At 42.4% G+C, this 27,185-nt stretch overlaps 1 protein-coding gene across 3 annotated transcripts in view; it reads left to right on the top strand.

Annotated features, from left to right (window-relative positions):
- Positions 1–27,185, top strand: part of MORC1 (MORC family CW-type zinc finger 1) — a 151,058-nt gene that overhangs the window by 110,557 nt on the left and 13,316 nt on the right. For 2 of the 3 annotated variants that reach the window (XM_043892899.1, XM_043892898.1), the window contains exons 21-23: positions 14,368–14,437; positions 16,524–16,590; positions 18,916–19,062. In XM_043892899.1, the coding sequence (XP_043748834.1) occupies positions 14,368–14,437; positions 16,524–16,590; positions 18,916–19,062 (284 nt within the window). The remainder of the gene's footprint in view (positions 1–14,367; positions 14,438–16,523; positions 16,591–18,915; positions 19,063–27,185) is intronic. The other variant, XM_043892900.1, reaches the window with a different exon arrangement.

Here is a 27,185-nt window from a genome sequence, read left to right as displayed (position 1 = left end):
ATTGTGAATAACTCAGCCTCTGTACCTCTTTGAAGCCAAAGGTGATAGAACTGTACCTTTGCATATTACTAGGCCCCAGCCACTTTGCAGAATCTTCGAAGTTTGTGTCTTTTTCATGTAGCCATTGCTTTGTCACTTCTCTGTCCTCTGCATGTAGCTTTTAGCAAGTGCTTTTTCACACATTAAGTATGACATTTATGTTAAAATTGTTGTTGTCTTTTTATGTAGTATTTCTCAAGTTCTTGTGTTACTTGCATGAATGTGTGAGGTATGATTGATTTATGTCCCTGTGATCCTAGCAGGAAGTCTGTTTTCAAATTCATGGTATCTAATTAATCTGGATAAATACTATACATTATCCAGAGATGCCCATTAATTTTTCTGTTTGGCTGTGGTTGCAGCGATTCAAGTAGGAAATAATTGCTTCTACATGTTTGTCTGCCTGTACTTCCTTAAACTTAGAAATTAAAAAAGATTGTTCTTAACCCCTGGGCTCCTCCCCAGTTATCTTCTAAGTGTGATGCTTGTGTGTGTGTGTGTGTGTGTGTGTGTGTGTGTGCACATGTGTGTGCATGAGCTTTAATTCTGACTGTGCAGCTGTCAGATTTCAAGAAAGAGGGCACGCAGGGCTGCATTGGGTCATCACTTAAGGAAGAGTGGTTGGCTACCCACCACTTGCCACAGTTAGGTGGTTTTTATTATTTTGGTGAACTTGCTGCAGCCAGGGTCTTATTTTCAGCTGTCATGCTGTTGTTCACTCACTAAGTCGTATCCTTCTCTTTGTGACCCCATGAACTGCGGCACGCCAGGCTTCTCTGTCCTTCACCATCTCCTGGACTTTGCTCAAACTCATGTCCACTGAGTCAGTGATGCCATCCACCCATCTCATCCTCTGTCATCCCCTTCTCCTCCTGTCTCCAATCTTTCCCAGCATCAGGGTCTTTTCCAGTGAGTCAGCTCTTCACATCAAGTGGCCAAAGTATTGGAGCTTCAGCATCCGTCCTTCCAATGACCATTCAGAGTTGATTTCCTTTAGGATTCACTGTTTTGATATCCTTGCTGTCCATGGGACTCTCCAGCACCACAGTTTGAAAGCATCGGGTGTCATAGGCTGTGAAATACATCTTCGGCTCACCAAAGAAAGTCTTATCTCACAGGAATGATTTCACTTCATCCAAACTCATGAGACTGTTGTATACTATCATAGCAGCCGTTTAGTCATTGGAGAGATAAACCCAGCCTTAGTCCAACTGGAAGACGCATTCTGACTTCCGCCGTGTGTTTTCTCCCTTTGAGCCGGTCTGCGTGGGTTGGCCAGCACAGTTGACAGCGCTGGTGAGCTGTGCGCCTGAATATTTAAAGAGTTTCCAGCTAAGACAGCCTGCTGTGTCCCCTTCCCTGCCCAGGATGACTGGGATGATGTTACCAGTTGTAACGGTAACGTTGGAAGGGCCCTGACCCGGGACCCTCATCGTGTGCTCTTCCAGTGTGTTGGGTTTTTTTTTCACATTACACAGAGAACATCTCTCTCTTTTTTTTTTTTTTAAGTACCCAACAGTAGGCTTTATGTCCACTCTTTTTTAATATTTATTGAAGTATTTATTGACTGACAGCATGACATTAGTTTACGGTATGTAACATAGTCATTCGCTGGTTTCATAGACCGTGTACAGTACAAAGCTGTGATAAAACGTGGAATGCGTCCCTTGTGCTACACCCTATGTTTGGTAGCTTATTGGCTTTATCGCTGCTAATTTGTATCTCTTAACCTCCTTCACCTGTTTCACCCCTCCTCCTACCTACTTCCCTCTGGCAATCCCCTGTTTGTTCTTGTATCTGTGAATCTGTTTCTGTTCTGTTACATTTGTTCAAACGAATGACCTGCTCATGGTTACAGCAGTTTGATCTGTTTTCCTGTTTTCCTACTTCCTCCTCCTACTCCCCTGAATCCTTGATTGAATGCTTTTTATACTTCTTTTATTCAAGGCCTACAGTGTCTGGAAGCTATTTAAAAAAATATTCTTTCTCAGTGGGATAATCCTCATTTTCGAGTCACTTTTGATGTCTGCATATCATGTGTATCACATTGCACATGCTCCCTAAGCGTGAATGCATGTGCATGCTTACATATAAATGAAGGCGTACAGCACTTGTCTTTATCTGACTTATTTCCCTAAGCATAGTGACCTTCACGGACATCCAGGTTGTCACAAATAGCAAGATTTCATTCTACCTTATGGCTGAGTAATATTCCACTGTACATACACCACATCTTTATTATCTGTCATTGGACACAGGTTGCTTCAGTATCTTGGCTATTATAAATAATACTGAGAACGTCTTTATTCTGATCGGCACATTCTCTCTTTTGTGTGTTGTTAATGTCTGTCAGTCTGCCTTTGGAAAGAATTTTCTTTTTCCCACATTAGGGTGCTCCATTTTCCTCTCTTCCAAGTTTCAGACACATGTTACCCTGGCTCTTGTACCAACAGTTGTGCAATTTCAAGTGAAATGATAAAAGTATTGATTTTCAGATTGATATTGAAGCCAACCATTGCTGATTATCTCAGTTATATTGTCATAATCTCCAAAGTCGCCTCATTTGCTGGGCTCAAGGTTACAGCAGTCTGATCTGTTTCCTAACTTCTTCCTCCTCCTACTCCCCTTAGCCCTTGATTGAATGCTTTTTATATGTCTTTTCTCCAAGGCCTAGTCTCTGGAGGCTATTTTTTTTTTTAATATTCTTTCTCAGTGGGGTAATCCTTATTTTTGAGTCACTTTGAATGTTTGTGTCTCATGTGTATCACACTTCTAATGCCCCCTAGTCCTTCATGGGGTGCTGGACTTCATTTTCCTTATCTCAGTTCCTTCTGATCACATAGTTTGCAGATGCCACCTCTGTGGCAGTTTCCCTTCTTTCTCTTCACTTTTCCCTTTTTGATACTAATTTATGCTTGGCCTTTCAGCCACCGTGGGCCATGCATTTTCAAAATCCATGCAGTAAGAGTGTTCTTGGTAAGACCTTGCTTGCCTGTCGTTTGGAGCTGCGGAAATATCCAGCTGGGATTCAGTTAAAACTCCAGGCATTTTTTAGAGATTAAAAAACTGTCATGAAAATAATGAGGAGTGTTTTTTTTTAAGGACATCTTAGCCCTCTTCTGAATGCCCTACATAGCCGTTCAGTTGGACCTTCAGAGACGTTATTTGTGGGACCACCAGTCTGCACCGCAGCAGACCTCTTTCATTATCTTGCTCAATCTTGTTAGCACGGCCGTGGTTCCCTTCCCCATTTCAAGGTAACTAGTGCAGTCCAGACTTTTTAAATCTCAGCTCCTGTAAAACTGTACTTTTTTCTGAAATTCTGCTCTGTATGTGTGTGAACTATGTGTGTTTTCGTGGAATTAGCCTTTCCTTTTTCTGTGTGACCATGATGAAATTCAGCTACAATATTTCACATGTGTCATCTCCTCTAATCCTTTTAATAACTGAAGGGGTATGTTCTCTTTTCATCCCCCTTTTTACGGATGAGGGAAATAAACTTGTTGAGGACCATGCTCTCAGGAAGCGGTCACCGTCAGCCCTAGCTCCCGCTTCCTTAACCCCTCCTCGTCAGGACTCCTCCCTTTGTTGTTCGTGTCCGTGGCTGACCCCACGTCAGTTCAGCCCGGCCGTTCCACACAGATGGGTTGGAGTGCACCAATACTCCTTACTCAGGGGTCAGGATTTGAAGGCACAGATAAATACCGCATTGATTCACATTCAGCCTGTTTTGGCTTAGATAGGTTTCCAAAGTTTCATAGATGGGCATTCTCCGGCCAAGAGTCTTGAATTCATTTTTTTTTAATCCAGTCATCATCCATTCATTGCCCAGATTAAGCTAACTTCCCTTTAACCCATTTCTTATCTTATCTACCCCCAAATCTGACTTTTTGTGTGCAAGATCTGACTCTTTTCTTTCCAGTCAGCCTAGAATCTCATAGTAATCATCAGGATCATCGTCTCAGGATTGATTCCTAGAAAGGAGAGTTTTCTCCTCTCCTAAGGTTGTAAGTCTAATAATATAGTTGTGATCATAACTGTACTGTCAACCCCTCCCATGAGCTGGTGTCTCCTGACCCTTGGCCTCCAGAAAATATTATTTTCCATCTTCCATGCTCAAGACACACACCCCACCCTCCCTTTTAATGAATACTGGCTATTCTGAACCATTTCTGTGTCAGACATTTACACACCCAAGTGTAAAGTTCAAACATGTCCCAGTTAACTCCAGAAGGGGAGGAAGTAGAAATTCTTTTGCAGCACCTCTCACAGACGTCTGAGGAGTCCCAGTCAGAGCGAAGCTTGCTAGGCAGTTCTGCTTTACTGGAGCAATGCCCCGTGGTACTGTTGTAATTAAGGGTTTGTCTGAGTTCAATTAAAAACTCCTTGTGCACTGTTCTGTGATAAATTGGCAGTCCAACTTTACTCCAGGCAAAAATTTGGCATATGAGCTCCGCAGGACCCCAGTGCCCCTCAAAGTGATGGGATCTGATCAGCTGTCATTGTGCCACGCTTAACAGAAGCAATAAAAGTAAAAAGGAAGCAATAGGACTAGATTCTCAAGCATCTTGTCAAAGAGGTAAGCAGTCTCAAGTTATGTCACCAGTTGAGATGTAAGAAGTGACTCAATGGAACAGACATCCTCGGGGATCTGTTCCGAAAGGTGATGGGGAAAATTAGGTTGCCAAACCACAACAGATGGTCAGGCAAGCAAATGATCAATTAGAAGAAGGCTTCACAATGCAGGAACCTGAGGGGAATAAAATTACCAATGCCAGCAGTAAGTTAGAAAAGTACAGCAAGAATAATTTCTGAGACTCAAGTCAGGGTGATAAAAGTACTTTCTGTTACATGCATGCTCTTGTTCATCTGGGCACAAGTTGTACTCCAAGTTGACATTATGCAAATTTTCTGACTCTAACGTGAAACAGCCTTTACCTTTTCCTATAGCGGTATTTGTTGCTTTTCCGTATTTATAATAATCTTTCTTTCAGTTACTGCTCTGAATATCATTTGCTGAGGTAATGAAAGAATATCTATGGTGTGGCTGTTTTAAGTCAGGTTGGACCTGCCTGTTTAATAACTGTGGAATATACTACCTTTTTGGTTGGATTGGTCTTAGCCCTTTTGTCCTCTGTGGTCATTTAAGTCTTTTTTCCTTGTACCTGGCCTGAAGAACAGACTGACAGATGGATTCCTTTCATTTTTCAAAACCACAGACATTTAAAAAACTCAGTGGCCAGGTCAGCATTGACAGATGTGTTTTAAGAATTTGGAGTCTCTAGGGTTTACTCTGAAAGATGTAACCTCCAGCATTTAGTTCAGAGTGTGGCACTTTCTGGACCTGAAGAAAGATTGATGACTGGGTGGAACCATCTTCCAGTCTCAGCGTAAATTAAATCCTTTCCCAGTTGCACCTGATGAGCTCTTTATGGCATCTTTCAAAGACGCTGATGCCAGCCCAGGAAAGGCATCAACCAACTCTGAATCCCTGAGGTCATTGACAGGGCCTCCTTAGGGGGATCACAGAAGCTGAGGAAGGTCTGGAAGAGCTGATGAGTTCCCCATGTCTAGGTTTATGCTCTATGATAGTACCCCCAAGAAGCAACCCAAATCCAAAAACAAACAAAAGACAACAGTAAGTTTTAGCATCAGTACTGTATGACAGCAAAAATGAAAAGATGACTCAGTAACTCAAAAAAAGATTAATAAACAACCTAGAGAGCTAGTCCCTGAATCAGCCGCATTCACTCTTTAAATGCACAAATTAAATATATAAAATTTTCCGACTTCTAACAGAAAAAAATTTTGGTAGAAAAGTGCATTGATATTGCCATATGATTACAGATGATTGAAGATATGTTACTTTCAAAAGCAGGGCATTTCTTAGTCAGTTTTCCTGGTTGATGATGTTACCATTGCCTCTATGTGTTAGTTGCTCAGTCGTGTCCGACTCTTTGAGACCCCATGGACTGTAGCCCACCAGGCTCCTCCGTCCGTAAGATTCTCCAGGCAAGAATACTGGAGTGGACTGCCATTTCCCTCTCCATTTGCCTCTATAGAAGCCTGTATTGTCCTATGATTGTTGCTGATGGTATCAGAAATTTCAGATATAGCAGCCCCTTGATGAGATAAAAACCAGAGCTGCCCCCAAGGGCTTTGGAAGAAAAATTGTCTATACTCACCCTCTGCAGCATCATTCATCAACTCACCAACAGATTGCCAGACACAAAGACAATATGTGATACAGCCCTTGACCTAGAGGAAAGTCTCGTGGGCGAATTATAATGAATCTAAATATTCAAAGGCCAGTTTGTGAACTGTCAGCAACCATACACCAATTCAAGACACATTTATTGAATCTCCATTAGGGATTTGGAAGGACACACAAAAACCATTAGCTCTACCCTAAAGGAGCAGAAAAATTGGAAGACAATTTTACAAAACCATGAGTTAGCATTGTTTTATGGAAAGGAGACAGACTATGAATTCTGACAGATTGATCCAGGTTCATATTCAGCCCTACATGCCACATGTCAGTTGTATCAACTCAAGGTCTTCTGTTTTCTTACCTATAAAAGGGGAATAGTGATATTACCTACTCTTAGGGTTATTATGAGAATTCATGGGATAATTTGTAACAGAATGAAAATAATTCTTTATATTATGAAAAAGATTTTTAAAAACCACCTTATGTAATTCCAAAGAAGGCAGTTGCCTTCCGGCGGGCCAGGGGTGGGAGTAAAGAATGCAAATTGAGAGAGTGCCAATGCAGTGTGGCAAAGTGACAGAGCCGGGGCTGGAGAGCGACCCTGTGTGTGTGGGAGGAGGCGGGAGGGAGGGGAAGGAGGTGACCCCACAAGCAGAGAAACGCTGGTGCTGCGGAACTGGGGAGCCTGGAGGTGTGCAGAGAGAGACGAGGCAGCTAGCAATCGAAGAAGCCAGCGAGAGTGTTTTCATCGTCATTTTAAGCTGATTTTTGCCTTGTGTAAATGCTTTCTCCATTTCTCAACACAATATTCAGTAAAACCTGTATATTTTGTATGGTTGGATTTGATTTTGTGAGATGGACTCAGGTTTTGAATTCTGCTTTGAAGTGTCTTGATGAGAATCAAGGCTGCTACAGGATTCCACTCTTGTCCGGGTCCCACAAATATGAAAATAATTAAAACTATTTGTAATTTACTGTTAATACATCTTCAGGGAAAAGAGTATGTGCTAGAGCAAATAAAAAAAGACATTTTGGAAAGAGTGGGACTTGTCTTAAAATGTGGGAGAGACTTACAAGAAAAGGAAGAGAGGAATGTATTTCAGGTGGAGGACAGTATGGGCAAAGGCATGGAGGCAGAAGGCTACCTAATGCTCACAAGGGATTCTGAAGAGAACTTTTTTGGTTCTTACAGAGGATGCTTATTAAGAATGAAAATAATTCCAGATATCTTAGAATCACATTGAAAAGAGCTTTGAAACCCAGTTGAGGGTTTGTACTTGAGGGAGAAAGTAGTCAGGACCTGTAGCCCAGTTTTGAGAAGGAAAGTTGAACTGTGGAGATTTTGTCTAAAGAATTAATTCTTTGTGTTATGAAAATGTTGCGATAGTCAAGCCGCACTGCAAAGATGAGAAGCTAAGGACCAAGAAATCAAGTTGGATTCTGCTGCCTGGAGATTTTAGAACAAGAAGGCAAGAGATAATGGAACATTCTGAGGGGAAAATAGCACAACTTGGAAAGGTGTATGGTAGATTGAACCATAAACAGTGATGACAGTTTTGAGATGGAAACCTGGAACAATGATGTCATTATAAATATAAAGAGGACTTGACCAGAGGAGTCTAAGTGGGCAAGGGTGGGACTGAGGATTTGAAATTTCAGCAAGGGTCCGTGTCCTTAAGTCATTTGAAAATAACTGGGGCAGAGATGTGGAGTTAGGGTGGGGGATGCAGTGAAGCCATTGTTTGCATCAGTTCAGTCAGTCCAGTCGCTCAGCTGTGTCTGACTCTTCGGGACCCCATGGACTGCAGCATGCCAGGCCTCCCTGTCCATCACTAAGTCCCGGAGTCCACCCAAACCCCTGTCTGTTGAGTCGGTGATGCCATCCAACCATCTCATCCTCTGTCGTCCCCTTCTCCTCCTGCCTTCAGTCTTTCCCAGCATCAGGGTCTTTTCCAATGAGTCAGCTCTTCACATGAGGTGGCCAAAGTACTGGAGTTGCAGCTTCAGCATCAGTCCTTCCAATGAACACCCAGGACTGATCTCCTTTAGGATGGACTGGTTGGATCTCCTTGTAGTCCAAGGGACTCTCAAGAGTCTTCTCCAACACCACAGCTCAGAACCATCAATTCTTCGGCACTCAGCTTTCTTTATAGTCCAACTCTCACATCCATACATGACCACTGGAAAAACCATAGCCTTGACTAGACGAACCTTTGTTGGTAAAGTAATGTCTCTGCTTTTTAATATGCTGTCTAAGTTGGTCATAACTTTGCTTCCAAGGAGTAAGCGTCTTTTAATTTCATGGCTGCAATCACCATCTGCAGTGATTTTGGAGCCCAGAAAAATAAAGTCAGCCACTGTTTCCACTTTTTCCCCATCTATTTCCCATGAAGCGATGGGACCGGATGCCATGATCTTAGTTTTTGAATGTTGAGCTTTAAGCCAACTTTTTCACTCTCCTCTTTCTCTTTCATCAAGAGGCTCTTTAGTTCTTCTTCATTTTCTGCCATAAGGGTGGTGTCATCTGCATATCTGAGGTTATTGATATTTCTCCCGGCAATCTTGATTACAGCTTGTGCTTCTTCCAGCCTAGCGTTTCTCATGATGTACTCTGCATATAAGTTAAATAAGCATGGTGACAATATACAGCCTTGATGTACTCCTTTTCCTATTTGAAAATAGGAAAAGTTGTTGTTGTTCCATGTTGTTCCAGTCTGTTGTTCCATGTCCAGTTCTAACTGTTGCTTCCTGACCTGCATACAGATTTCTCAAGAGGCAGGTCAGGTGGTCTGATATTCCCATGTCTTTCAGAATTTCCCACAGTTTATTATAATTTAACTCCCGGAAGTTTTATTTGAGGGATTGAATGTAGACAGAAAAATAATAATTACCAGGATGAGTTGGGGCACAGAAGCTTATCTAAATCAAGAGGGAAAAAATTCCAAGGGACTTCCGCATGCTTCCCCATATCGGTAATGTTACCATCACTCACAGCTGCTCAGGCCAAAACTTGAATTTCTCTCCATCTTTCACATCCTGTTATTAACCCATCTACCAATCTTACTGACTCAGCCTTCAAATATATACTCCGTTCTATCACCTCCATAGCTACCCACCTGGCCAGTTCAGTAACACCTCTCACCAGGACCACAATAGTAGCCCTATAAATGATTCCACTGCTTATTTTTGACTCCACAGTGTGAAAATCTGAGTATCTCATCCAAAATATGTCAGATTAATGCTTTTCTCCTACTTAACTGATGGAACCTTCTGATGGCTTCTTTTTTAGAAAAAATTACTGAAGTATAGTTGATTTAGAATGTGTGTTGATTTCTTCTGTAGGGCAGAGTGACTCAGTTATACGTGTGTGTGTGTATATATATTCTCTGTCACACTCTTTTCCCTGTGGTCTGTCACAGGATGCTGACTGTGGTCCCCTCTGCCGCACGGAGGGCCTTGCTGTTACCCATCCCATGGACCACACTTTGCCTCTGCCGATCCCGGTCTCCCAATCCTTCCTGCCCCTTGGAACCCACAAGGTTCTGTTCTCTGGGGCTGTGAGCCTGTTGTTTCACACACATGTTCACCTGTGTGGTTATTTCAGATTTCACACGTAAGTGGCGTCACGTGTGTCCTTGCGTTTCTCTTTCTGACTGACTTCACTTGGCATGGTAATGTCTAGGTCTATCCACATTGCTGCAAACGGCATTGCTTCGTCCTTTCTCATGGATGGGTAACGTTCCACCACACCTGCTTGGCCCGCCCGTCTGCCCGTGGACACTTAGGCTGCTTGTGTGTCTTGGCCCCTGTGATGAACATAGGGCTCCACGTGTCTCTTTAACTTTGAGCTTTGTCTGGATATGTGCCCAGGAGTGGGATTGCGGGATCATAGGGCAACTCTGTTTTTAGTTTTTAAAGGCACCTCCGTCCTGTTCTCCGTAGTGGCTACACCAGTTTACATTCCCACCAACAGTGTGGGAGGCGGACCCTCTGATGGCTGCTGCTCACACCTAGAACAAAATGAAGTGCCCTCCAGGGCCCCGTGTGACCTGGCCTCACCTCCTTTCTGTCCTCACTGCCTCTTCCTCCTTCCTTCTCTCACTTCGCTCTAGTCACCCCCATCTTCCTTGGCCTCCAGCTCTCGAAGTTTATTTTTCCTTCACAGCCTTTCCCCTTGTTCATAATGCCTGGACTCCACAGCTCCCCACCCTCAGCGACCCACATGGGTTTTCTTGACTTGCTTTTAACCCACTCTCTTTCTGTGAATATCTGTGAATTTCTTTCTGTGAATTTCTGTGAGTATCTGGTACTGACCTAGATACTGGAGATTCAGCAGGTGAAAATTGGGCACCACTCCCCGTCTTCACAGCCTTTCCGTTCTAGTGGGGGGATCTGACAACAGACAAGATAAATAAGTAAGCTGCGTTCGGTGGTGGGCAACATCAGTGCTGAGGCGAGAAACAGAGCGGAGGAAGGGGTCGGAAGGGTCATCGCTGGATGGTGAGAGGGACGGCAGGTTTATATAGAGGCGGCAAGCAAGGCCAAGCTGAGGGAGCGGGTTTGAGGAGAGACTAGAAGAAAGTTGGGGGAATAAACAAATCCACAGCAAGTCCAAGACCTGGAAGAGAAGGGTGTGGAAGAGAACAGTGAGCCCAGAGAGGCAGCTGTGTAACCTCATTCACTCTCCTCTTACCTGCGTTATTTTTTTCACAGAACTTGCAGAGTTACAGAACTTATCATTTTACTTATTTGATATCTTTCTGCCTCACTAGAAAATAAGCTCCATAAAGGAAGGGCTCTGTTGTCTTCATCATAGCAGCGTGTGACCCATACAGGGAACCCAATTTTATTGAATAAATTAACAAACCAAAGGGAGGTACCTAGAACATTAACTATGGGAGAGTAAAAACAGGAAGGGTCTCAGAACTTGTCAGGAGGGCACAAACTGGCCTGGTAGCCTTTATGGGTCCTGGATAAGATGTTTGCAATGGGTGGGGAGGGGCAAAGAGAGAAAAACCAAAGTGATATCAACAGTTCTAAGGCTTCCTTAGGACAGTTGAGTGAGATTGTTACACAGTTGACTGTGGTGTGTTCTTTCTCCTCTCCCCAACTTTTTTATGATTTATTTATCCTCTTAAATAGATCCTTCACAAGACTGAGCAGGTGGTATTATGCTGATCCTTTGTATCCCTTGGAGAACTGACAAATCCCACTCTACTCATTGCTAACATAATTTTAATTAAGGTATCTGAAACCTCTCGTTAAGACTTAACTGTAATCTCATTTACTATGTGGGAAGTGTTATCTATTTCATGACTAGAGGTAAAATCTTAGGAAAGAGATATCCCCAGACTGCAGAGTGTGAGACACAGTTAAGCCTAAGAGACTGGAGAACATTCCTGTAATGAAATGATGTATGTGAAAGAGCTCCACAAGTATCAAAGTATACAAATAGTGTCATTGAAAAGACAACTGCGCATTTTCTTGTCTCAGCTTGAAAAAATCCAGACCTTCAAAACTACAAGTACATTGTAAACAAACAAAAAACAGTTTCCTGTGAACTCAGATATTTACACGGTGTCATTCAAAAGGAATACTGTAGGCTGTGAATGTTTTATCCAAAATATTTTAAACATTCCTATGCCAAAGAATAAAGGAAATATAAGAAAGGAAAAGAAAAGAAGTCTCTCCTGCAATAGAGATGGTAAAGCTTTGTGTAAGTAACATGTGGGGGGCGGTGAGTGGACATATCTGATCCTCATGGAAACAGCCCAACACATAGCAAGCTCAAAGCAGAGAGCTAAATAATAAAACACAGAAGTAATTTCAGGAGACTGAGTTAATAATACCACCACCAAGAGTTCCTGCTGAGAGTCCTGCCATTTTTGTTAAGCTTGGGTTCTTTTATCTTGTCTGATTTCCATCGTAAGGAGAGGTTACCAAAGAAAATGAACACATCTGAGCACGATCATCATAGATTATTACAAAGTGGTTATTACTAAAGGCGTTAAGTAGTTCTTTCCTCTCCTGAGCTTCCCTTGTGATTGCTGTTAACTGTGGTGGGAAATAGTGTGTGCTGCTTAAGTGAAAGTATTAGTCCCTCAATCCTGTCCAACTCTGCGACCCCATGGACTGTAGCCCTCCAGGCTCCTCTGTCCATGGAATTCTCCAGGCAAGAATACTGGAGTGGGTAGCCATGCCCTCCTCCAGGGGATCTTCCTGACCAAAGATCGAACCCAGGTCTCCTGCACTTTGGGTGAATTCTTTACCATCTGAGCCACCAGCTAAGCCCATGCTGCTTATAAACTAGTCAAAAAAGATTCAGTTCAAAGGAGAGACGCTTAAAGTATGTAGATCTTCCTTACATGTCAACACATCAGAAGATAACCTAAATTTTCTGTTACATCAGAAATAAATAAGATATCCATTTTAAAGTCATTTTGCAAGATGAACTTTTGAAAGTATATGCATTTTATATACTTCGTAACACATGAATTTATTCACAGTGTAAGAATAAAAACATTTTGAAATAGACCAAAGTAGCTTAGAATCAGTTTTATTTATTTCCCCTACCTGCAAGGCTTGCTTTCTCTTGATTTGGGTGGAATAGAAAATGACGGTGACGGACAGCCTCACTGCTGTTTCGTTGCTAGGTAACGTGTGTGCCCATTTAACCTGCTTCCTGACAGAGCGCTGTTTCCCGAACACCATGTAAAATACATGCCTTTGTTTCCTGGGAGAGGAGAGAAGAAGGGTTGATGGCTTGTCTGTTCCACATTCATTTAGCAGAGGGGACAGGAAAGGCAAAGGATACACACACAAAGGGTGAGCTCCAGAAAGCTGACAGCCCCATGCCACACACAGGTGATGTAGTCGGGAGCCTGGTGCATCTCAGCACGTGTTCAGAGGTTTTCAGATCAAGGAGCAGACAGAGCTTTTGCTTTGCCCCCTATCTTCTCCATAGTCCTTTTTTACTGTCTTGGCCCCACCTTCTCACATACTTGGAAATACATGAAAGGAGCTTCTGGGTGTATTTTCCTGAGTGGTATAAACAGTCTCAGGCTTCCCTGGTGGCTCAGACGGTGAAGAATGTGCCTGCAATGCAGGAGACCAGGGTTCAATCCCTGGGTCAGGAAGATCCCCTGGAGAAGGGAAAGGCTCCCCACTCTAGTATTCTTGCCTGGAGAATTCCATGGACAGAGGGGCCTAGTGGACTACAGTCCATGGGGTCGCAAAGAGTTGGACCCGACTGAGTGACTCACACTTATAAATAAACTCTCTACTCCTCCCACCCCCCATCTCTCTGCTCTAAAGAAGTGTATTCCCAAAATATAAATTTATTTTGTGTGAACCTTGAAAAATAGGCTTACAGAGTTCACAAAGGTATGGGATACCTGGCTTCTGATTGTCATATTCTACCCCCCAAATTCTCCCAATTCCACTTAGCCCCTGTCCCCACCACACACACACACATGCACACACACCCCCCTCATTGTCAGTACCACCAGCCCTCCTGACTCCTGCATTTAACACATTGAGGCTCTGCAGCCCGCTTGAAGCGGACGTCCTGTTTTATCAGGAGACCAGGCGTGCCCTCCCCCAGCTTCCCGGGTGTGCGCCCCAGTCCCGGCCGCGTGTGCCTCCCCGTCACACTCGGGCGCCCCAGGCCCCGGCCTCCCCAGCCTGCTCATCGCCCTGATGCCGAGCTCCTTCCCTGTGTCTGCTCTGTAGCAGCTCGGGCTGGGACTGCCCCTCCCAAACAACGGAGGCTCCATGGTTGCTCCTGGTGATCAAATACTTGGCCCATGTGTTACAGTCATCATGACATCCACCTAAGATTTGGATTTTTAAAAAATCTGTCTCAGTATTGGTAGGAATGTAAATACTCCCTTGAAGAGATGATAGATGTCAATGTGACATTTCTAATGCCACCATACTTGAGCTGCACACCAGTATAATGTTTGACAACACGTCTGTTTGTCTCCCTTCATGACATGTCCCTAAAGTATGCTTTATGGGCTCTCTCTGATACGGGCGTTGATGTTCAAGGTCCTTTTTTCACCTTACAATATACCCTTTGTTTTGGTGCAGCTTTAAATAAAGAGCTTGTTTTTCAGATTCTAGATGAAAGTGACACTGATGTTCCATTGAAACAAGAGGAAAAGGAAGTTTCTCTTATGAAAAAAGGTAAAAAAAAGAATTCCGTTTACATATATTAGTTGTAATGTCTTGAGTCGTCCTCAGTTTGACCTATGTGACGTATCTTACGGTAGCAGTTTGGATTTTGAAAAATTAAATGTGTTGTTCCAGCCGTGGGAGGAGAGGTGATAGAGACTGCGCTGCTGGCCTCACACACTTTGAAGGGTTTTGCAGGGGCGCTCCCTGCCTGAGAATTATGCCCCCCGCGTGACCTCACTGCCTAGAATCCCCAAGGGTGCACGGATGTCACCCTCCTCATTGAATTTTATTTAGAAATCTGCTGAGGATTGATATCAGGCCTGTCATTTTCAGAAGCTATTTTTGAAAATGATGATGACCTTCCTCTGTTTTCAATCATGTAGTTCTTTCCCTATTTTGCATGATTCCTCTGAGATCACTAACAGTAGTTCAACAAACACATTTATTATCCATGGGGTGTAATTTGTCTCAGATGAGAGATTTGACCTTTTTTTAAACATAAAGTTGCCATGTTATAATTTTCAATCTAAAGACAATTTCCCAGGACAGAGGAGCCGGAAACAAACTAGACTCAGAAAATTTTATTTTCTTTAGTGTTCATTCATTGTTATTACTAGAATTCATTATGTTCATGTTATTGTTATACCATTGTCTCCTTTATTGTAATATTATGCCATTGGCTTAAACAGCAGAAATACTATTTTTTCATTGTCATCTTCTTAATCTGCAATAAGTTCTAACGGCTTTCTTAGTCTCCTAAATAGGTCTCTGTTCACTTTGACTCAGTCATTCCCAGTCATTTTTGTGTTGATCCATGCCGTCACTTCGTGTTCACTCTTAGATGTAAGCACTCCTTTCCTTTATACTTTGTTGCTTAATCAGTCATTCATTCACATCTTTATATTTGAACCCATTAGTGCGGGCCATAAGAAATCACACTTTTTCTTTTTCATCATAATTGGGATAATTTGCCATTACACAATCAAGATTTCTTTTGTAAGAGTCTCTTAATTTTAAAGCCAATCTTTTATAGAAGTTTCAAACTATTACTGTGCCTTCAAGTATGTGCCTGTTGGATTTCCAAGTTGTAATAGAAAAATTGTTCGTACAATTTTGATCCTAAAATTAACATTTAATTTCAAATACTCATCCTGGATTTGGAAGGAACAAATTGTGAAATATTTTCAAATGACTGTAATTATGAATTAGTTGGCTATTAGGTTAAGAAATTTCACTTTGCATGCAGACCCTGAGTAAAACCAACACTGCCTGCAGTGTGCTTGGAAAACCTCCCTGTGTGTTCTCTCATGTCTCCTTAGAGTAGTCGGGCTGGTCCTCACCATCTAAAACATTCATTCCTTCTTGCTGTCCTGTTCCCCTTGGCCCTCATTGCCCTGGACTTTCTAGCAAGGGTTTACTTGGTGGAACAATATCACAGTTATCACAAAGAATTCTAGAGTTAGATGGAAGAAGGACACGTTGACTTATTTCTTAGACTCTCCCCAAGATCCTCTCGAAACCAGTCCAAGGGGATCAAAGCACTTCTGCTTCTCTGTGGACTGCTAACAAAGCACTCAGCTCCCTGGCCCTCTCGATTCTGAGGCTCCCTGAGTGAGAAGACGAACTCAATGATTGTAGGTCTCTTACTGCTTTAAAACCCAGCTCTCTTCTAGGGGCGCATTTCTGATCGGGGTCTTTCGGGATGTCTGTGAACTTGAACCCAAAGGAAGAGAGTAAGATCCAGGGAAGACAAGTGATTGTCTGGGTGCAGAGGCTGCTGAGAGGAGGGGCACCAGACAGTTCCAGTTAGTCGTCCGGTGCACACCAGTGACAGAAAATAAGCATCATTAGGAAGAAACTACAGAAAAACAAGCTACAGAGGCTCTCAGATTCGTGTACACTATGTACACTGTATTAAGAGGTTATTGTAAATTGTCTTGAGAAGATATTGGTGCAGTTTTAACAAAAGAGTGTTTGAATACAAAGCCAAATTACATGCAAGTTGTTAATGAGCTGCTAACACCTCTTTTGGTTCACTCTTATGTGTGATTGCCAAAATGTGGGTATCTTCATTTTTGTCTGTGTTCTTTTGAAGAAAAACAGGAGCTGTGCAGTGATACCCCAGAAATAAAGAGAAATTCTTCATCACCTAACTGGGAAAGGTGAGTGTACTGCAATTATACAAAATTCCAAGGGAGTACAATTATACTGTTGAAAAGTAATTATCAGTGTTTAAATACAAGGAGAGAGAAAATAATAGCAACAAACAAAGGCAATTAAAAGTGGAACAGAATTTTAAAGGAGACAGGAAAGAATAGAATACCCTAGATTTCTTATTCTTTTCCCAAACCTTTTCATTTTCTTTTGTGAGGATTCAGGAATGGAACAGGCTTACCTTCCTACTCACAGCAAGCAGCTAACTCAAATTACTCTAATATAGTCAAAGAATGAAAATGTCATGTATATGTAAGGTATGACTATGAAATCATGACCTAGTTTTTTTGTATGGCTTATAATCTTATTTCCATACATGTATGTAAGTGTAATAATCATTGTATGCTAGGATATTCTTGACACGAGGCTTTTGTCACATTTAAATATAATCAGCTGAATATTTTGGCCCTCCAATAGAAGGAAAAAATGTTTTCAAGGAAGCAAATTCTTACCTCACTCTGTCTGAATATGTCTGTATGTGTGTATGTGTATACACATGTCATGTATGTGTGTTTGTGTATTATTTCATATATTACTTTTAGATTTTTATGAATTTGTGATTTTCTTCAAATAATCTTTGAATCGTAACTACAATATGAGTGTTAGAACTATGATCCAGTTAAGAAAACCTTAATGGAAGAATCTTATCAAATTCATTTAGTAGTGGTAGTAATAATGAAGATGATTATAATGACAGTGCTAACTCGGTACCGTCTACTGAGGACTTAGTAACAGGAGGCAGAGATTCTGTGTATACCTTGTATAATCGGGCACAGCTCTGTGAAGTAGGCTCTGGCATTATGTGGAGGGAGAAGATGCAGAGGTTCAGGGAGGCGTGTCTGTCCATGCCAACAGCAGCCTGAGTGTCCAGCTTCCCCAAAATGGTAAAATAAAATAAAAAAAAAACTTTAAGGACTTCTCTAATAAAATTTCAGCATAAAGGAGGTTATAGTTAATAAGTGCCAGACACTGTGTGAATGTTCTTTAATGGACAATTAAGCGTTAGTTATAATGTTCTTAGTCTTAAGTACAGTATCAGCTGAAGTTAGACAGTACAATTAATGCCAAAGAACTGTTGACAGTAGAACCACTTTGATTTGCTATAAACTATTATCCAGTTTTTTAAAAAAGACCCATATGGTGTGAATACAGGAAGCTCTCTAGAGCTGTGGTCTTAATTCATGAATGTTAGCAAGAAGGGATGACAAAAATCTCCTTTTCGCTTGATAGACACGACTCTGCGTCATCTGCCCCAACCTACCTACCCAGGTTTGCCTCCCATATTGCGTACCCCTCAGCCCTCTGAAGCTTTTTTATTCTCTTAATACTGAAACCCGTAGGCCTCGTTAACACCCTGCACACTGCTTCATGGATCATCATTGTTCGTTAATCTCCATGCTGCAGCCAGTTACCCTTTCAAAACATGTGTCCGTCAGATTGCCTGCCCCCCATGTAAGAAACCCTCGGGTGGGAGCGCCTGCTCTGCTAGAAGAAGCCCCCGTCCCCACGCCACGGCCGGTGCCCCTCAGGCCCTCTGTCTGCGTCTCCCTGGGGGCCCGCCCCTGCAGCCTGGCCTTCTCAAGTATCGCTCAGAGACCCTGCTTTATTTATACCCTAGTATCATTACCTTCACCTGAAACACTTCTTCCCTCAGATCTTGACTATTTCTTTCAACTGACTTTGCTTTATTTCTGGACCCACCTTCAGTACCTACCCTCCCACGGGCTGTGGCTCAGACTCTGAAGAATCTGCCTGCCATGCAGGAGACCCGGGTTTGATCCCTGGGTCAGGAAGATCCCCTGGAGCAGGAAATGGCAACCCCCTCCAGTATTCTTGCCTGGAGAACTCCTCGGACAGAGCAGCCTGGCGGGCTGCAGTCCACGGGGCCCCCAAGAGTCAGACATGACTGAGCAGCTAACAGTGTCCCTCCCCCACAGGCTAAAGTAGAACTTGGGTTTAAAAACTTCTTTCAACAAATAAGAGGCAAGTGGTGGATGACTGCTGTTGTTAAAAATAAATTACCGCCAGTTCTATTTAATTGTGGTTACCCAAAAACCTTGAAACAAGATTTTTCAGGAATAAACGGTATTCATATAATTGAGAATTGCTTTTATATAGCTGTGTAAATGACACTTTTCAACATTACATTTATGTCCATGCATTCTTTTGTTGTATATTGACACCTCATTTGTTGTGTATTGATATTTTTTCATTTATTAGCTCTAATATGATTTCCACTTCGAAATTCTAAACCTCAGCTTGTTTTTGCCCAGTATGCCAGTGGAAGATTTAAATCCAAGTTCTGGATACAAAGCCAGAGTTTCTGTGAGTGGTGGTTATATAGCTGCTTCTTCACTGACAGAATCTTCTCAAAGCACGTCTGTCAAGGAAACAGTAAGAAAACTGACATCTAATTTAAGGTAAAGATATTTACCTGCTTTGTTGAATTTTCTAAGCAGTGACAACTGCTGATTTTCTTTCTCGATTGAGTGGTAATATTATTGAGAAAATTCAATAGAACGACCTGTCTCCTAACTGCACTGATTTAGATATAGTGTGGGTTAGTGTCTTTGGAAACCAAATTATTGTCACTAACTGCCGTGCTGTGACATGGTCCAGTGATATAGTGGCTGTTAGTTTTCTCTCCAGTGAAATAAAGAATCAGAATTTGTAAGGACAGAAGATAGGACAGAAAGGGCTATTAAAAACAAATGAATGAGGGACATTTATTGTGAAGGGGAAAGAGAAAATTCTTACTGAATTTCTTCCTTCCTTCTTCCTTCCCCTCTCTCTCCTTCCCTCCTTCCCTCCCTCCCTCCGTCGTGTCCCTTCTTTTATTTTTCTATTCTGCCTCACTCAGACCCTAATGACAGTATGGCCTTCTAAGAAGTCTTTTTTGTAGCTTTAGATACTGAACTTATTTGGAGAAACTAAGTTTTACTTTTTGCTTCAGTGTAGAATCTTACCATTCGTGGGTGTGGTTAATGAGGGATTTAAATGTCTGGATCTCAGTCCTCAAAGGATGGAGTTGTGGTTCAGTTGCTGTGTGTCCGACTCTTTGAGACCCTGTGGACTGTAGCCTGCCAGACTTCTCTGTCTGTGGGATTCTCCAGGCAAGAATACTGGAGTGAGTGGCCATGGCCGCCTCCTGCAGTTTGCTCAGATTCCTGTCCATTGAGCTGGTGATGCCATCCAATCATCTCACCCTCTGTTGCCCCCTTCTCCTCCTGCCCTCAATCTTTCTAAGCATCAGGGTCTTTTCCAATCAGTCAGCACCTCACATCCAGTGGCCAAAAATTGGAACTTTAGCTTTAGCATCAGTCTTTCCAATGAGTTATTTAGGGTTGATCTCCTTAAGGACGGACTGGTTTGACCTCCATGCTGTCAAAAGGACTCTCAGGAGTCTTCTCCAGCACTACAACTCAAAAGCATCAATTCTTTGTCGCTCAGCCTTCTTTACGGCCCAGGTCTCACATCTGTACTACCAGCAAGGATGGAGACATGAGTGTAAAGTTCAAGGTTCAGAGATTTTCCAAGTAGGGACCAAAGATAGGGGTCTTTGCAATCAAGCCAAAGAAGTGACTCTACAGAAGAATGCCCTCAAATAGGTGTCATATGAGAGGCTGGGGGTCAGGAGCAGAAACACCATAAATCAGTGCAGCCCATCGGTCTGGTTGGGCTTCAGAGACTGTGAGCGGCCTGGTTAAGGTGAGAGACGTTCAGCAGAAGGAAACATACAGCATGCTCTAGCTGGAAGCATATTTCCCCTTAGGACACCTTGACTTTCTCATCAGAGACTGACAACATCTTCCTGAAGAAGAGAGTCGGCAAAGAATGCAAACAGGTAGGAAGAGAGAGGTAGAGGTAGGGCATATATACAGGGAGCTAGGGCCCCTACTCAGGCCCATGATGGGGTCTAGGGTCCTGTGTGTGAAACTGCAAATGACTGTAAGAATTGGATGCCTTTCTGCAGCTGCCCCGGGCTTTCGGGAAGTCTCTGTGGCCGCATCCAGGGCCGTGGGGCTGCGCTACATGAGCATGAAGGCCCACCTGCTGTGCTTCAGGAACATGCGTCCGATGCCTGTCCTGCCCCGGGGAAAGAGGGGCGCTCCTGTTATATGTAGGTGGATCCACTTTGAACTTTGCATCAGGACGCATTTTCACTAATGACAGTAGGAACCCAGTGACAAGTTGTTGACCAAGGGGTGAAGTCAGCGTGCTGCATCCCTGAACACTAAGTCAAGACCACCGACTCTGCATGTGGCCAGGGTTGGCAGGCTTGTACTAGCGTGGGAGTAGAACAGAAAACCAGACCTCAGGACAGCCCCAGTATCACCCAGTGATACGGTGGGTGTCAGTGTCAGATTGCCGTGGCCTCTGGCATAGTCCCTAAAGAATGGGATTCTCCAACTGTTTTCTTGCCTTCTGTCAGTACTTGATCAGAAGTTTTATGTAAGATCCTCATCTTTGATGTTGGGTAGCCATAACTTTGAATCCTGGATTCTTACTAGTTATGAGATTCAGGCATGTCAATTGGTCCCTGAGACATGGTAGTATGCAATAAATTATATATGAATATGCCTGTGTACATCTGAATAAATATGTGCATATTATTTTTAAATGTATGAACAATGTATATGACATGTCCAATGACTGGAACATTGCTTCAAGTGAACCAGACCTTCTTGATAATAATAGCCACCATTTAAAAGTCATTATTATTATATTTTATTCATTCACTCAAGTGGTTTGTATACATTAGCTCCTTACACAAACTTACAAGGCTGATATTATTTTTAACTTTTTTTTTTAAGTTAAACTGATAAAGAGAAACTAGGGAATTCCCTAGTGGTTCAGTAGTTAAGACACTGAGCTTCCAGTGCAGGGGGCCTGGTCTCAATCCAGCTAAGGTCCCACACGCTACCTGGTGTGGCCAAAAAAAAAAAAAAAGATAGAAACCAAGTAACACTTGAAGTCAGAGAATTTCACAGCTGCCAAGGACGGGGCTGCGTTTGAGTCCAGGCTGCCTGATTTGGAATTCCATCCTCTTAATCACAGTGTACACACACACACACACACACACACACACAGATGCACACACACACACACACACACACAGATGCACACACATATACACACACACACAGATGCACACACTTACATATATATACACACACATACATACAGATGCACACACTTACACACACACATGCACACACTTACATACACACACATGCACACACTTACATACACACACACACACTTTTTATAATACGTACACACATACAGATACCACACATGCTTTGCTATCTCTACACTGTAAGCCTGGAGAGACTTGCCTGGTTGTATGGTAGCAGAGTTTGGATGTACAACTATACATTATCATTTTCTTTATTTTTTTACTTGTCTAATTTTTGTTCTGCCTCTAAGTATATCATCACTGTTCAGTTTAATGAGTTACACGTGATGAAAAAGGAGATGGTCTGATTGAGGGTGCTGAGACTGTAGGGTGCATCTACTTCTATCATTAGGCATCAGTAGAAAATTAAAATTTCCCAGAAACCATCTCCCTAATGAATATGCAGAATCTTCAGTACTTAAAATCATCATAGTATTATCAATGGAATTCTCTGAAAGCCAAATGAATTAATAAATAAGCTCCTTTCTATACTGGCTTGAATTTTTTTGTGGTGATTATTTTATAAAAATATTCACTGGGAAAAGAATTGTACACAACACCGGGTTTTAACTGGAATAAAAGGAGCTCCTCATGTACCGATTTTCTCTTTTGCCTCTAGCAAGATGTAGTGTGTTTTCTTACATTTCACCAGTGAAGAAAGATTTCTTGTCTTCGCATTATGTTTTGTTTTTTTTTCTCCTTATTCTGCACTGTTCTACTGTTTGGTCCACATGTTAGTCCTTGTGTTAACTAGACTTTAACTTCTTCCAGGCATGAAGGTTTTGGTGGCCTGTCTACCGCGTGGAGGGCACCGTATTCTTTATGATCATGGTTGTCCACCAGGCTTCTCTTGCTTGTCACAGATAAGAGAGCCGTCGGCTCCTTTGCAGGGTGTGGAATGTTCCCTCCACTTGGGTCACTTCGAATGTGACGTCCTCCTTATCCCTTTCAACACTGCTAAGTGGGCCTCTTCCACTAGGTTCATTTTATAAATTAATAAAAATGGTAGTTCTTATTGTCCATTTTATCACCTGATTATGCTCAGTTTAGCATTTTCCTATCTTGCATTATTTTTTGTTTTATATGTATTAATTTGTTTAATCTGCAAATGTAGTAACTCCTTTGAAAACAGATTGAATCTTCCACACCGTGTCTGACATATATTAGTAGATTTTCAATGAACACTTTTAATTAAATTGAAAGGGATTAATGTAAAAAGCAGTGAATAATAATGCTGGATGTTAAAGTATTTTCAAATAATGGGGTGCATCTGAGTTGTGTTAGTTAGTAAGAGGTAAATAAGGTAAACTGAGATCCGGATTGCTGAATTTTGTCAAATGGTCCTAAATATTGGAGCAGTATCAAATCTCAGATCACTTCCAATGACAACAGTACTATTTATGATCCACTTACTGTGTGCCAGGCCCTGTCCTGAGGCCTCTGCATATGTTAACTCACTTAAACCTTACAACTGCCTTATAAATAGATAGTTTCATTATCCCCATTTTACAGATGAGAAAATTGAGGTATGCAGAGGTTAAGTAATTTGCCCAGTATTACATAACTCTTAAGTGGTAGAACTGGGATTTAAATCTTGGCAATCTGGTCTCACAGTTTTTACTCATAAATGCTAACCTGTAATGCCTTTTTAGTTTATCATTGTATATGTAAATTTGATAATGTCAGACTTCATTGATTTCATCTGTACAAAAGTATAAATATGCTTTATGTTACCTTAACTTTTAAAAATACCAAAAAAAATTTAAAAAGAAAGTTACTTTTTACAGGTTGCTGCCAGTTATGGCAACCCCCTCCAATATTCTTGCCTGGAGAACTCCATGGACAGAGGAGCCTGACAAGCTACAGTCCATAGGGTTGTAAAGAGTTGGACATGATTGAGCAATTGAGCATGTATGCCTACGAATTATGGAAGCAAAAGAAAAGATCACAATTTTTTTAAAAAAAATTAGCAGTTGAGGTCTATCAGAAATCAGGATTTGACTCCTGGGTTTAAAAAGTGGAGCCGTGTCATTTCTGTAGCCTTTTCACTGGAGTGAAGAAGGGAGTTTCACTCTTCCTGAGGTAGGAGGCTTGCTCCTCTGCTTAGCCAAGACCAAGCTTCTTATTAACTAATTTATGCTTCAAAGAGAGCAAGATAATGTGGAAACTCTGTGCATCTCTGCTTGTATATAGAAAGAGTGGAGCTGTGTGAATGCAAGAAAGATTTTTCTTCAGGAAAAAGTACTCTGTTGAGAAAGGATATGACCATGGACTGAAAAGGAAGTGGCCCTGAGCTGGAGCTTTTCAAAGCCTGGTCTTCATGTATATGGAGACAGAGCTGATTTCCGTGTTGTAGCTCAACTAGTTGAACTCGATAAAAATTTGCAGCTCAGACTTGCAGATACTTGGTTTCTGCAGAAACGGGCAGCATAGCCAAGAACTATCACAGTCCTGGAGGCAAACAATAGGTCTGAAGGATCTTTAGGGTGCTTATTTCTTGAGCTCCCAAGAAGAGAGATAATGTTATTAAAGACAAATTCCTGATTTTATTATCAAGTTTGGGGGTAGAGCTGTGAGCAAATGCTCCAAGGGAAGAAGGGGTGTTCCTGCTGCAAAAAGACTCCCCGTGAATGGTGGCGCTTGGTTCGTGTGTGTGTTAGTCACTCAGCCGTGTCCGACTCTTTGTGACCCCGTAGACTCTAGCCCGCCAGGCTCCTCTGTCCATGGGATTTTCCAGGCAAGGATACTGGAGTCAGTTGCCATTTCCTTCTCCAGGGGATCTTCCCGACCCAGGGATCGAACCCGGGTCTCCTGCATTGCAGGCAGATGCTTTACCGTCTGGGCTACTAGGGAAGCCCACTTAGTTCATGAGTCCCCCCGGAATACACAGCGTCCACCTGGATACTCCAGACAGCAGTTTATTCCTATTGTTTTGTGCTGAGTACCTCCTTGTGGGACCTTCTGTGGATTAGAGGATCACTATCTCTGTCTTAAAGGGAACCTAAAGTTTGAGGGTGGAGAGAGGTTTGATGAAATACATCCTCAGGAACAGAAGAAGGTGTCATTGAAGATTATCTTTGAAGAAAGGGACTCAGGACAATAAATAAAGAATTTTTAAAGAGTTCTCAAGCATCTCCTTTCAGACCCTACATTTGTGATTCTTGGTAGCTTACCCTCTTTTCAGTAGTGTTAAGAGTTTTCCTGAGTTAGTTTTTCAGGAAAAGGAAAACATGAAGGTCTGTGTGTCTGTGCTTGCAAACTGCAGGAGCAGGATATTAATAATTTGTTTTCTTTGTCAGTCTCATGGGACAGAATCCCCAAGGGAAGAGCTGTTTAGCAGAAGCCATATGGAGAAGAGGGTACAAAGCTAGACACTGGGGTCCCAGAGGGAGGGGGCAGAGAAGGAGACTAAAGGTCGGGGTGGGCGTGTGCTGAGTTTCTCAGTTGTGTCTGACTCTCAGTGGCCCCATGGACTGTAGCCCGCCAGGGGATCGTCCCTACCCAGGGATCGAACCCACGTCACCTGCATCTGCGGCACTGGCAGACAGATTCTTTACCACTGATCCATCTGGGAAGTCCCAGGGTAGGGATGAGGGTCCTTAACAATTAGAGAACCAGAGAGACTGAAATAGGACTAAATCCTCAATCAAAGAGCTTCCGTAAGTATTTCATGAAGTTTTGTATATAAAGCCTATGGCAACATTTAGCACATTTTTAGCACTTTAGAAAGAATGGTTGAATCTGACCAGGGCTCTCAACGCCATCAGAAAATCCCCAGTTCTCCAGCATACAGTGCTGGCCTGCAATTCTCTCTTCACAGGCTGAACCCCCTGCCCTCCAGCTGGCTAATTCCAGCTCCTCCTCTGGGGCCTGCCAAGCGCAGAGCCGGGCCCCTCCCCCAGGTAACCACGAGGCTGCATTCTCGTGTTAGCCTCTGTGACACTCTACTGGGTAGTTTGCTTCCACGTCTGCATTCTCTACTAGGCTGAATTCGGTGTAATAAGATTGCATTGGGTTCCTAGCATGGGGGCATGATGCCAGGCTCTGGAAAGCGCCACTAGATAAAGGCTGGGTTTTAGCAGAGGTTTGGGAAATGTCGGTGGAATGAATGAGCTTGAGGATATTGAGAATGAGCTTGAGGATACTGAGAAAATACAACCATGACAAGAGCTATTTGTAACAAGTGATTCCATAAAACCTTTATATAAAGTGTTTTACTTTAAAAAGTAATCTTTCTCTCTCTGTGTGTGTCTGTGTCTTTACCTCTCTGTCTTTAGAAATAATAGTACACATGTGTGAGACATTATTCAGACTATAATGATGTTTCATGTGAATTTTGATGCAGAGATTTTACAGACTGAGAGTAATCCAGAACGGATTCAGGACTTTGCCTCTCCCCAACCTGCCCCTTTACCCTCCCCCATTCCCCACCACATGCCACCACCTCCACATATTTGTTTCTCTACAAATACTTCCTTGGAAGATTGCTGATTAGCTCTGAATCTAAACCCAAAAGAATTTATACCCACCAGGAAAAGGAGATGCTTAGATGCGGTTTCAACTCTGTGTTTGTATTGGAGGGAAGGAGGCTAGATTTAGGGAAGGAAAGGGGTGGTTTGTACTTAAAAACCTCTCACCGCTTCTGCCCCACCAAACCCACCATAAACTTGACCCCAGGCCCCCTTTCCCAGGGAGTCTAGTTGAAGCTTTTCTTTCTATGCCATCTGATTTCTGCTCAGCTCAAATACCCAGAAACTCCATGTCCTCCTTCCTCCTACCCACTCAGCTTCTTCTAGCCAGGCAGATAATTCTGAGGTGCTGTGTCTGTGTGTTTTACGTTCACTACTGTGAAATCCTGAGGAGTTTTAACTTTTCAGATTAAATCGCCTCAAAATTACAAATGAATATCACCACCAATAATATACTTAAAATACTGGGAGTGTAAATTACATAAGAAAGAGCTGTTTTATTCTTTGTGTGCCAAGTTATTTTATAATTGAAAAAATTTTGTAAATCCCTTGGAAGTTCTTGGAACACTTCAACATAACATTATTCACTTTGAAGATGTGGTAACTAAATTTCTAGATTTCCTGTTCTCCCAGGAATGAAATACGTGTCATCTATGTGATTAATCCTAGAAAAGTCATCACACTAGAAGGACAGAGTGCTCCTGCCTTTTGACAAAATGAAGCGCCTGTCAGGACAGTGACCATTGCTGTCTAGAAGGAGCTGGGTCCATGTATGAGTTCTTGAAATAGTCCTGGATGAAAACATTACTCCAGAGAGTTCAGTTCTTTGGATTTTTTAGGAAAAAAAAATCAGTCAGCCTGTAGTCAGCCTCTTTTCCTCCAGGAGATTTGCAGT

This window comes from Cervus elaphus, chromosome 31 (assembly GCF_910594005.1).
Source record: "Cervus elaphus chromosome 31, mCerEla1.1, whole genome shotgun sequence".
NCBI lineage: Eukaryota > Metazoa > Chordata > Mammalia > Artiodactyla > Cervidae > Cervus > Cervus elaphus.
This window is presented reverse-complemented; position numbering and strand designations above follow the sequence as displayed.